This window comes from Montipora capricornis, chromosome 11 (assembly GCF_036669925.1).
Source record: "Montipora capricornis isolate CH-2021 chromosome 11, ASM3666992v2, whole genome shotgun sequence".
Lineage (NCBI taxonomy): Eukaryota > Metazoa > Cnidaria > Anthozoa > Scleractinia > Acroporidae > Montipora > Montipora capricornis.
Genome location: NC_090893.1, coordinates 3,280,787 through 3,294,286, shown reverse-complemented (window position 1 = coordinate 3,294,286; position 13,500 = coordinate 3,280,787). Strand labels below are relative to the sequence as shown.

The following is a 13,500-nucleotide window of genomic DNA, read 5'->3' as shown; positions in this document are numbered from 1 at the left end:
GCTAAATAAATAAATATTTATGTCAAAAAGTGTAGTGTTACTTTATGACACTTGGACTTCAGATGACTCAATTACACACGTGGGTGTTAACGGAAAACCAGGCCGAAGAATATGCGAAGTGATTTAATGTCTTAACTAAACGGAGTATCTTTAACTTTAATTTTTGTACTAAAGATTACATTCACTACTTGCACAAGTCCCATAAATACACCTCTTTTACCCCACCCCACCCCCCCCCCAAAAAAAAAATTTCTTGCATAATCATCAGTAATTCTTTGATTACACCTGACGTCACGGCGGCCATATTTGTGGAAAGAACAATTCTTGGATTTCACATGACGTCACGGCCGCCATGTTGGTGTCCCCAAACAATGAAATGGCGGCCATGTTGGTGTCCCGATCCAATTCTCCGGGAATTGAAAGCTATTATTATGCTAACGTCTTTTGTTTTCCTTGAAAAACATGGCTGTTGATCACGTGAGTGAAACCCAAGAATAGCGAAAAAGTCTTTTGGGAATAGACCTTGTTCACGATGGGCGCCATGTTGGATTTGCCTTTATCACGCAAATTAGCTACACACTTCTGAGGGGGCAAACAACACAAATTAGAGAGCTTAAAACGAACATTTTCTTACGTTTTTTGTTATTCCCCGTTCACACCTAACTATCCGTTTTTGATTTGAAAACGCAACTTTTTCTTTACGGATACGACTTCCGTCCACACGAATCCGATGAAATCGATCACTGAAAACGGAACTTTTTGAAAACGCTCTTTTCGCGAGTACGTGTGGACGGACGAAAACGGAACTTTTCAAAAACGCTGACGTCACACTGTCAATATTGTCACACGCATATTGTAAACTTATTCAAGATGGCGGACAGTCGCCTCACTTTCTTGTCTTCAATACTTGAGCTTATTTCAAACCTAATTGTATGCCTGTTTTCCAAGCAAATTTAGCTTTGTTGTTTCTTCAAGCTGACTATTCCAAAAGGCGGCAGAACATTATTAGGTACTTTCACTACGTGTGTCAAGAGGAGGAAGGGTGAAACGACTTGTGGTTGTTGATCACGTGAGTGAAACCCAAGAATAGCGAAAAAGTCTTTTGGGAATAGACCTTGTTCACGATGGGCGCCATGTTGGATTTGCCTTTATCACGCAAATTAGCTACACACTTCTGAGGGGGCAAACAACACAAATTAGAGAGCTTAAAACGAACATTTTAGCCACACAGATGATTTGTTTCACGTTTATTGAATGTTTATCATCTAAGTAGTAAAATAGAATGATTACACAAGTTACCTCGATGTTTTGTTAGTGAAAAATGAGCAGATAAGGAAGTAGAAAGTCAAAATGTCAAAGGCAATCAAAAATATAAAATTATTATAAAAGGTACTTAATTCTAAATTCTAAAATGTACTTTTAGCAATATTAATTCAAATTTCGACGAGCCGATTTTCCGCAATTTGCCTTTATTCCAATGTTTGCCCCCCAGCATAACACATGGCTAATTTGCGTGACAATTTAAAAACCAACATGGCGGCTATCGTGAATAAGGGCTATTTGACTCTATTATTATGCAAAACGTGGGCTACATTTTTCTATTGTTTTGGCACCAACATGCCCGTCTTATCATGTGAGTGCAATCAAAGAATAGAGATATTATGCTTCGCGCGTTTCCGTGGAACGACAAAGGGCAAACGAGAGACAGCTGCTTGTCGTAAAAGCATAACAATTATCTTTTTATTTTTACTTGATTCTCACTTTGGAGAATTTTTCCATATCTGTAGTTACCTGGGAAGAGATTTTTTGTACGAAAATCGAACAAGTTTCTTTGAATTTTGTCAAATCGCAAACTTCATCCTGACATCACAAAACAATAGTTTTAATGAACAAAAATAATGGCTATGCTATGCACGCCCCGCAGGTGCATCTTTCATTTTAGTACAAATTCCTGACACTTCTCGTCCTGACAACCACATTAAGGTGGGCAGACACGATGGGTCATGTTGCAGCGACATGTCCCAGGGATATGTTGGAGGAACATGTCCCCTCATGTGAACTGATACTTTTATAATTGTGCAACACCAATATTTGGGGGTGATTTTGTCCCCGCGACATGTCCCATAAAGTTCAGCTTGTTGAACTTCATGGGAGAAGTCGCGGGGGAGCACCCGCCCCAAATATTGGTGTGGCACAATTATAGAAGTATCAGTTCACACGAGGGGACATGTCGCTGCAACATATCCCTGGGACATGTACCCGCAACAATTTCATGTGTGTGCAAATGTTATGATTTGTCCCTGCTAAATGTTCCCGCTACACGTCCCTAATGCATGTCGCCTCAGTGTGTGCTACACACCTTTTTGTCGCTGCAACATGTCGCTGCACCATGTCCCTGCAACATGACCCCCAACGCGACAAATTCGGGATTTTAGTAGGTCGCCTTTTTAGACTCAGACTTGAACTGAAGAACAACGACAACAACAAGGACAACAACAGCAAACAAAGACAAGTAAACTTAACAAGTTACTTCGGAATTCTATTACGTTTGAGTTTCCGACGTGACTCTTTACTCGTCTGAGGCATTTTGTCTTAAATGAGAGTGGTAAATGCGGGTCTTCATCACGTTTCACGGAAAATAACTTGAAATGACCGTTTCACATTTCACAAACAATAAAATGGCCATTTCAAGTTTCTCGGGGAAAAAGAACTTTTTTACAAAAAACAAATTTCCTTACGATTGTGAACAGCTACAGCCGCATCTGCCATCAAGAAACTCATCAGAACCTTTACGGTTACAATCGGAAGAGTCTGGCGACTTTCTGAAACGATTTTTGAGCTAGGCTCACGTATTAGTGAGTCATGCAATGATCCAGATGCAGTTGTTGTATCTTCCTCTGCCGAGGTATATTTACATATATAGTCTTTTGTTATAATTTCTCGAGCACCTACTCCCGCAAAATAAAAATATAAAAAAAACTAAAAACATGAAGCAAAATCACAGTTCACGGTGACTTAAACACTCAATTCTCATTTCACTGCTAGTTATTCTCAAAAATCACGTTTCACGAGGAAAAAATGACTTTGCACATTTCACATTTCACGGAAAATAAAAAAAGGACATCACCACCCCCTATTATCTACAAGTCCAACTGTCCTTGAGCCTGCATTTTTAGACAGAGATGTTTAGTTTGTTTAACAGGTAGTTTTTTCATCAATCAATCAGGTAGTCTTTTCATTATATTCATAATAAGAATTCTTGGAAATGAACCTCGAAGTGAGGAGACAAAAAAGGGTCAGCACAAAGGGTGAATATCGAAAAAAACTATTATTGTTGTTGTTTGATTCAACGAGTTTGTCAACTTTTAGACTGTTCAATATTTTTAAAGTAAGCTGCAAACATGACACAGCGAGTTCAAGAGAAACTGAATTTTATAATAACTTTTTGGCTGGACGAACAAAAACATCATTATTTAAGTCCTTAGGGTGTAGGATTTCTTTCAAATAACCTTATAGTTCTTCAGGTAACATGATAGGGGAGCTTCTTGTTTTTAAAATGCACGTGAAAGTAACAAAGACTAAAAACTGAAGGGAAAATTCTTCGCAACGTGAAGCTCGTGAAGTGAAACTCGAACTTGAGTTTATGAATGGTCCATTCTTGAAATTTAGGAAAAACTAGACGCATATGTCTGCGTAAACTCGGACTTCCCAGATGTCCTGGGTCGTCAAATTAAAAAGAAAGAAAACGAAAAACAGGAGAGATGCGGCTACTAGATTATTATTTATTATTTAGGTTATAAAAGTGATTGCAATGATTCTCCATTTAAAGGGCAGTGCTCCATTTTCTCAGGGCTCCATTTAAACTAGCTCTGCTAAATTGGATGCCCCTGGATAAATATTGAATTAAAAAAAAAAATGTTCAATCATACATGTATGCTCGTAAAGTGATCTCTCATAAAGTTCGTGGACCGACTCGTTCCGAAAACGCTGGACATCTTTTAGTGTGGATCAACCGCGAACGGCGTGTGCATTAGAGCGGATTAGACATATTACAATATTCGTGTTAACTTTCAACGACGCAATTTTCGTTCAACGCCTCGTAGGCTCTCTGAAACCTCGCGTATGTGCTCTAAAAGACGAATCAGGCATTGCACAACCATGCCACGCATGCGCTTTGGTTAACTTCGCGCATGCGCTTTATAAGCTTAAGTGCTTTATGACTGAATGAAAAAAAAAATCTAAGCCGAAATTTAACCTCGGGCGTTTCCCCTGGAAAACCCTTGCAACCGGGAATATTAACACTTACGGTTCTTTGCATTGATGCATGTGTGGGGAATAAGCTCCTATGTGTAATATTTTTTTGTCTGAATTAATTCTATAAAATCAGTTGAATTTTGTGAAAGCACGACAGGGAAAGCAATCTAATTTTATTGACTTCACGATAAAGATGATTATAATGGCGTTTCTTTTATCTAAACTTCTTTAGGGCTGTTTACATTTAGAGCAGATCCTAGCGTCAATAGGAAGTTTTTAGAAGGCGAAACAACTTTTTTTAAGTTCGTTTAGTCATTTCGTTCAGGATTAGCAGTTAAGGTATTTATTTATGTTAAGTGGTGTAAATATCTATATCAGTTTTAGCCTTTGTTGCTACAAACCAAACTTCAACGCGACAAAACAATTGTTCGGCAAAAGCCGCAAAAACTCAGTTTTGGCTGTTACTTGCATGGTTTAAATCTAGACATTATCCACAGAGGAATGGCTTTCTCCTCAGCGGAAAAAAGTGTGGGATAAGTTAATCTGCTTAAACAATTATGAGTTAAAGCAGTTGTCTGAAATGACTTGCCCTACAATGTCAAGTGCTGTGTATTAGTAAGTTCTACCTCAGAACAAAATTAACTGAAACGAGTAAAGAAAAAGTTGCTCAAAACGATTCGAAGGTATTTTTTCTCTGAATGTGGGAATATTTCTTTCGAAAAGTTGTGGTAAAACTAGTCAGAAAAAGTGAATAATTTACAAATGACCCGCAGGTTGTATCAAAAACAAAACCCTAGAAATTTCAAATCCACAGCAGTGTTGTAAATTGGATTCTTTGTGGAGTATTATCTTTTACGCGTGTGGCTTTGTGATTGTTCGATACGCGCGGGGATTTTGTTTACTGAACGATACAGATCAACGTTACGTTACGTTACGTTACGTTGTTTGTTATTCCCCGTCCACACGTAACTATATCCGTTTTTCATTTGAAAACGCAACTTTTTCTTTACGGATACGACTTCCGTCCACACGTATCCGATTAAATCGATCACTGAAAACGGAACTTTTTGAAAACGCTCTTTTCGCGAGTACGTATCGACGGACGAAAACGGAACTTTTCAAAAACGCTGACATCACACTGTCAGTTCCAATCCACTACACGCAATATTGTAAACTTATTCAAGATGGCGGACAGTCGCCTCACTTTCTTGTCTTCAATACTTGAGCTTATTTCAAACCTAATTGTATGCCTGTTTTCCAAGCAAATTTAGCTTTGTTGTTTCTTCAAGCTGACTATTCCAAAAGGCGGCAGAACATTATTAGGTACTTTCACTACGTGTGTCAAGAGGGTGAAACGACTTGTGGTTGCCAGCCAAGACCTCCACAATTTTGGGTTAGACCTGAAAGTATTAGTGCTTGGTGGGACAACCTTCTATTCCAATTAGTTACCATAAAAAACGAATACTCATGCGTTAAGCATGCGTAGTTGGGTTGTCCTCAAAAAGTTGTCGTTTTCAAATCGATTTATCGTATACGTGTGGACGAGCGAAAACGATGCGAAACAGGGCACGTGCACGGTGCATTGTATCCAGGAGCTATACTCTATGAGGCTTATTGCGTCGAAATGGACGTGAGTAGTCTCTATAATCACATTTACGAGTGTGTTAAATAGTTGACAAAAATGGTAGCTCGTGAACAATACAAGTAGTAAGCTGTTGAAATGAATAATCAGTTCTCTTGTCCCTTATAGTAATTTCAAAAATAGAAGGAAAGAGGTTAGATGTCTGCTTACAAAAAAACATGGTTCAAAAAACAGAGGTCTCAGATCAGTGTCTGTCCACCTGTACGCTCGTCTATTTCCCGGCTGGGAGTCTCCGGTATTCGCTCAAAGAGTCTTAACATCTAGACGTGTTGTCATTGCAGCCGTCGTTATCCTTTCGTTTGCAGCGCGATTGCGAGTTCGAGCTCCGAGCATGCGCACTAGTTTTTTAGGTCAAAAATTTATAACTCCTCCTCAGTGCAGTCTAAAGGTTTCTAAAGGGAGGTGTATTTAGTTGTCCCAATCATATCTTAAGTTATTGCGCAAACTGGGCTTTCAATGTGAAAAATACGCATTAATGGCAAGTGTGTAAATGTAAAGCTAACAAGGCCCTTGTGATGCCACTAGCGATCAAATCAAGCTAAAATGAATAAATATCACGGAGTCAACCCAGAGCTCTTTTTTCTTCCGTGTTGAGGGAGAGAAGAGCTCTGGGGAACCCTGAAACAAAGTGTCTTCTCATTGGTTTTCGTGAAGAACAATCAAAAGTGTCTCTGATTGGTGCATTCATGTTAGCACGAAGAGTGAGCAGGCGCCGTAAGGTTCAAATAGCCAATAGGCTAGTTTCGAATTGTGCGGCATTAAAAGAACAGAGTCGAGGTTCAGGGGAATACTTAGCATTTTGAAGGATTACGTTTTTGCAATCGTTGGCCGTGTAGCACTTACATTTGAACAGACTTAACTGATTAGAGTATGATGTGAAGTGATAGTTTTCAACCCCATATGAACCATGCGAGCGTTAGCCCTACTAATAGAAATGGGCCCACACAAGGACAGAGAAGAACTTTGACTAGGGTGGGAATAGAACCCACGACCTTCGGGTTAGATCACCGCTGCTCTACCGACTGAGCTACAAGATCAGACAGGAGCAGGCCGTGGGAACTGAAGATGTTCAAAACAAAGGAAAATGCAAATTATTCCCCTGAACCTCGACTCTGTTCTTTCGTTGCTGCACAATTCGAACCTAGCCTATTTTTGGCTATAAGAACTCCCCGCAGCATGTTCTCCTTCATAGACTTTCCCCGGGGAATTGTGGCCTTGGCAGAGCCTCGGGTCACGCGCAGAGATAAGATCCGGGGCTCTGGTGACGAGACTGACTCAAGTACTTATAAGCCGTTCCGTTCTCATACCTTTAAAAAAATTTCGGTAGTCATAAGAATGACCTTGAAAGGCATCCAGAACTCAGAAAACTAACTTAAGCATGGGAATATTTCGTTCGAATCCGAGTCTCAAACTTCATATTAAGCGATGTGAGATAATCGGTCGAGATAAATCGACGCCGTTGGCAATCAAATCCAGTGCAGGGCCGGAGAGTCATTAATGACCAGAAGGTTAGTCTATCGACCCTATTTAGAAGAAATATTCGTCCAGGTTTTTTTTAAAAATAAACTCACATAGTAAAATTATATGTTTCATGTAACTGATCCTAACCAAACATACAACAATCTTCGGTGGATTGGAAATAGTGTTTGAACCGGTTTGTTCGAAGTAGGATCAGCACTGAACATTAAAGCAGCAAATTAAATACCTTGGCACGTACCCGGCTTTGGTTGCACTTGACCTGAGATTAACGCTGAACCGGACCAAAAAAGACGTAGGGACCGATCAACGATTAGCCCTAAGCCGGTTCAAATACCATGGCAACCGGTAGACTTCGGTTAAGCATTATCGTGATTAACGCTGAGGGGAGTTTGATACCATGGCAACCGACAGGCCTTTGTTCACACTCACTTGGAAGCTAACCCGGCTTGCTTAAAACAACTGCTAGTAATAATGTGAAATCTCTTGTTTTCTGGCTCGGGTCATGTTCTTTGCTGAATCTGAGAGACTTACGTGGGCTTTGTGCAAAACCTTCTCAATTATCTTCTTACCATTGGCGGTTACTAAATATCCAAATGCATTCACATTATTAATATTGATGATAAGAAAAGTTAAACTACCTGCTTAACAAATTAAACATTGCTGTCAAAAAGTGTAGAGTTTATGACACTTGGACTGAAGACGATTCAATTATGCACAAGGCGCGGGTGTTCATTGAAGGCCAGGTCGAAGAGGACGGAAAGGAATCTTTCGAGTGAGTTTTATGTGTGTAATTTGTGTCTATATTAATTAAAACGGAGCATCTCTAACTGTTAAATATCGTTGTTGATATTTCGTACTAAATCTTAAACACAAACACGAATGTATATGTTATAGAGTGAATGCTAGTAGAGTTGTCCATTCAAAGTTATAATTCAACCACATACAAATGTTACAAGAAAGTTACAAAACTTTCTCGAATGTGAGTGCATGAGTACCTCTCAAAATTGACGTCAAAACGAATAATTTCCAATTTAATGCAAGCTCCTAATTTTGTGTCGATGAACACCTCGGTATTTTCTCATTTTCCATTTTCTTTGTCTGCAAAAATCTTATTCAATGTTTTTTCTTTAGTTCCTTTTCGCTTATAACATTCAGCCAAATACACTTAAACAAAGAAAAGATTTTTCGGGGGCGTACAAAATTCTTAACAGACCATGCGGTAAAAATGGGACCCTAATGCTAAATTATTCAACAATGACCCGCCGAATGTATGTGTAACCAACCTGAGAACCGTCAACGGTGGATAAAATTGAGTAAATTAGATTAATAAAAGGCATTAACTCCAGTTCGATACCAGTAACTCCTTTGTTTTTAGATACTGGTATAAATTGTCGGAGCGTAAACTCCCTTCTGTTTTATTTCTTATTGTTTATGTCAACTTAAATATAAACTTTATCCCTTAAGGTGTTTCTTAAGCGATTGACGTAAACCAGCTAACGATAAAAGAAAATTTTATAAGTACGACATTAAACTCTCAAAGCTAACTAAAAGTTGACAACAATCTGTGCAAGGCGTTAATATTTTAGAAAACTTTGTAAGTTCAAACTTCAAAGAAGGTCAAAATATAAGAAAACTCCGAGTTTGTTCTCTTTCAATGCTTTTTCTGACAATCATTATCATGAGCTATCATTGAATGAGCCACTGTAATTTAAAAGAATATTATTAATTTCAACAAGATTCACAAGTTTTTCACACTGTGATGATACACATTTTTTTTAGACCATCAGGGTGTTTTTCATTTATTTTTTCAAATTTTCAAAGGGTTAAATTTAGTCAAATTTTAAGCATGTCTTATTGTTTATCTTGAAGTAACGAACGTTACCACGAAAGTGAGAATTCCTATCTAGTTTTCATTAGAGCTGTTAGCCAACAAAATATCCCGAGACTTTTTGACACATTGGCATAGTGATTAATAGTCAAACTTCTAAAAGAGAATAACTTCAGCATGATGTATAATTCTTGTTTGTCCAGCATTTTGCTGGTTATTAATATTATAACAGGAACTTAGGAAATGCAGTCATAAGACCTAGCCCATTGACTTTGTTGAGTTTATTTAACAAGGCGTTTTCTTCCAAAGCGCTTGTATAATTGCTAATTCGATCGCACTGGAATAAATTGAGGAATCTTGGTTCATCTTGCACAGTAAATTCTTAAAACATTTTTATCCTCTCCCAACAAAACCCGGATACATCCTTCTTTCTGCGTTAATCTAGTGATAGTTTAGAGTTTTGGATGCGAGGGGGAAGTTTGCGCCGGAGCACATGTACAAAAGAAGAGTAGTTTGTGCGCCTAGAACGTAACAGCTCTTGCTTATAAATCGTTGACTTCGAACTTCGAAAGAAGATCTGGATAACGCCGTACAAAATGCACACTTTAATACGTGAACCACTTGTTTTTCTAAAACTGCAAACGTATTTCGTTTCAAGAAGAAAGAAAAAGAAAAAATCGAGTTTGCTCAAATGGTTTAATAAAAATGTGCACAGGCTTGTGCAAATCATTAAACTATGCTATCGTTTTAAAAAGAATACCTGTAGCTTAAGAACCGTATGGTTGTGCTGGTAGTTGTCACAATTTCACACAAGTGCCATTCATCGGGGCATAAAATACTCCAGGGATCAGGGAGTTCTTAGCTGCCAGTGAGTGGCGAGAGATCGCGTATTTGGGACGAGATATATACAGAAGTAGCTAATTTTTGCTCAGTACAAACTGGAAAAATGACTGCAACTCAGCGAAAGATGTCATGTTATGCCTTCTAGATCGATAGAAATTCCTTATTGCGCTAGAACCCTCGATGATTCAGTGTCCAAATCTTCGAATAATTACATTCTTTTTGTAAGTAGGAATATCAGTCTTGCTTTCAGGAACTTTAATTATCGAAATAACAAAGTTAGAGTAGAATTTAAAAACTCTTTCTACATCCTTGTACTCAAACTTCATGCGCTAGCTTTTTTTTTCTCAGATCAATTTCAGGAATTGACCATCGGTAAACTCAAAATGTAATTTTCAAGAAGTTGAAGACAGTCCTTCGCTGCGAAAGAGTTTTCTAGTCCCTTTTGTCTCCCTTATTTTCGCAAAACAAAAGACATTCGTGTGTGTTGTAAAAATAAAAAAAAGCTAAACGTCATAATTGTGTAGCACCCGCTATGCTAAAAGCTAAGAATTGTTTCAACAAAAAAATACACCCTAAGGAGTTAAACAAAGACGTTTTTCTCTGCCAAGCAAAAAGCAAGATTTAGTCTCTCTGTATCCCGACCACTTTGGTATAGTTGGTGTTTAATTTGACAAAACTAAACAGTTTAGAAGTTAAAAAACTCATAAAGCCAAACAACAAAAGTAAAAAAGTTCGATTTTTTTATCGGTATTCACCTGGCGTGCTAACATTGTTTTATTTTGTCACTTGGCGGTCTATACCCAAAAGAATTCTCATCATGAATATTGATAATAAGACTAGTTAAACTACCTGCTCAACAAATTAAAGATATCTGTCAAAAAGTGCGAACCCCTTGACAGTTGGTTTTGTAGATAATTTAATTATGCACAAGAAACTGCCTTGGATCGGGCATCCCGTCACATTGCAAGCTCGAAAGAAAGATAATTCCGAGATAATTTGTGAGTTTGTATTTATATTTAGTGCTGTGTATATCTACTTAGTTTTCTTGTTGATACGAACTAAACTTAAAGGCGACAAAACAATTGCCCGGCAAAAGCCACAAACTCAGTTTTGGCTGTTGCTCGCAAGGCTTACATTTCAAATTCTTGTTTTAGATTTTAAGTGAACATTATCGAGTGCTGATTTGTTTTTCCCTGCGAAAAAAGAAGAGGGCGACGTTTTTTCTGAACTCCGAAATTAAAGCAGTTCTCACAAAAGACAAAGTTTGCCATACGATGCTACATTGCTATGTAATAGTAAATCTGTTTAAGAGTAAAGGAACTGAAGTAAGATCGCAGAAATTGGGCAAAGCGATTCAAAGGTATTCTGCATTAAATGTGCTTGGAAATAATTCTTTCCAAAAGTTGTGGTAAAACTAGTTTAAGATGATTAATAATTTACTAATGACCCGTAGATTGTATCATAAACAAAACCCTTGAAATTTCAAGCCCACAACGGTGCTGTAAATTAGATTCTTTGAGGAGAATTAACTTTTATGTGTGGCTTTGTGATTGTTAGATACGCGGGTTTTTTGTTTAAATAAATAATACCGAAAATCCTGGCCACATTTCAAAGAGCTCCAAACTAATTAAGTCTCCAATGCTCACAAACAAACATTGTTTATTATAATTGCTATAAAAGAAAAGGAAAAAGTGAGTTAAAAATACGGTTATTTATTCAAAGGACTAATGATTCGTCAGGTTTTGGACTCAGTTCAAGTTGCATAAACTCGATGTGATGTTGTCGGCAAAACTGTCCTCTTAACGCGACGCAGAATGTTTTTTTTTTTTTAGTTTCTCGGCCTGTTGCACTGGCCATGACAAAGATGAAGATTTTCCATTTAGGTTATTACAAAAAAATGTCCTAAGGTTCTGCGTGTACCAGTAGAGTAAACAATTCGAATGAATTTGAATCTTATTCAAACAAACTTTAATTCAGATGGAAACATTGGGCCGAAAAACCATAGTTATATATTGGCGACGTGTTTTCTTCTCAAAGCACTGGACAAGGATAGAAATTATCAAACGGTGAAAGACTTTTTGGCATTATAAAAATTTCCACGCTTTTGTGACGGTCTAAACAGGACCAAGATCGAACATTGGGTAAATTAACTCCATCCAGACAATGAAAATTGCTTTAACTGGCTGATAAATGAACCTGTTGTATGAAAACAAAAGGAGAAAGGTAGCCCAATAGTGTTTATTTTAGTCGGCAATGATAGCCTGACCAAAATGCTTTCTCCAGATACTAACGGATAATAATAATAATAATCATCATCATCATCATCATCATAATAGGAGTGGCATAGTGATTGAGGTACTTCTCTTTGACTCACTAGCATTGTGATCACATCAACTTGCAAAACGAAAACAATAACTTTTATCGAGATTTTATCATCTACCGAATACGGGTTTTTGTTGTCTCATTACCCACATTCACTTATCATACCAAAACAGGTAAAATCGCTACTGCCCTGCTTGTTTCTTGCTCTGTTTCTTGCCAGGCGTAAAAATGGGACAAGAGATCCATCGACCTTAAATTATTAGAGTTCCTGTTTACAAAGCATGACGTAGGCGACACCCACTGGTCTTTCCAATAACTGTGTGGGATCATCGCAATCTCGTCACCAGAGCTCTTCTCTTTTACGCATGACTCGGGTCATGCGCAGACATAAGACCCGAAGCACTGATGACGAAAACGGGTTCGTCGGCTTACCACATGGCCTATGTTCACGTGTTGCGAGACAGTGCCTAAGGCTCACCATTTTTGTTTTCCTTTCAATATAGCAAGGAGAGCATGAACAGGACGTGTCCATTGAGTGAATTAAAATATCCAGTAACCGGAGCGCTAGCCAAGAGGCCGCAGTTCTCTTTGGAAGATATCTGCATGTACTTGTATGGCCACAAGCCTGTTGAGCCTGCACTTATTGAAGACCCACTTAAATTGCTTAAACAGAGGGAGAATTGCCAAGGTAACGTGGGCATGCTGGCATGCATGCAACAGACTTTCTGTTGAAACTTACGAAACTCATACGATAAGATAGCTAAGAAGTCAGAGTTGGTACTCAAAACGACATTCGCTATTTTCTTATTCCAAGGCCAATTGTACGTATGTTTTCTATTTTTTTAGGAGCGTTTTTTTTAAAAATAGAGTATCATCACGATCATTTACAACAGAAGCAGATTATTAAATAAACCAATCAACTCAAAAAGCGGAAAACGCACGCGAAAAATTCAATTTCTTTTGGCTGTTGTCTGATTTGCTACAAATGTGCACTGAGACATCAACGATATTAAAAATACGCGGAGTAGTGCGAAACACGGAAACAATCGCAAAATTGCATTTGAAATTTACTTGAGAAAGTCCAAAAGAGCCCTATCACTTGAATTCGACTGTTGACATTTTTGTCCTGTCA

General features: G+C 38.1%; 1 protein-coding gene across 1 annotated transcript in view; it reads left to right on the top strand.

Moving 5' to 3' along the window:
* Positions 1-10,922: 10,922 nt before the first annotated feature.
* Positions 10,923-13,500, top strand: part of LOC138023926 (putative histone-lysine N-methyltransferase PRDM6) — a 10,586-nt gene continuing 8,008 nt past the window's right edge. Inside the window, exons 1-2 of the mRNA XM_068871012.1 lie at positions 10,923-11,044; positions 12,872-13,056. Coding sequence (XP_068727113.1) covers positions 12,882-13,056 — 175 coding nt within the window. The 5' untranslated portion in view covers positions 10,923-11,044; positions 12,872-12,881. The remainder of the gene's footprint in view (positions 11,045-12,871; positions 13,057-13,500) is intronic.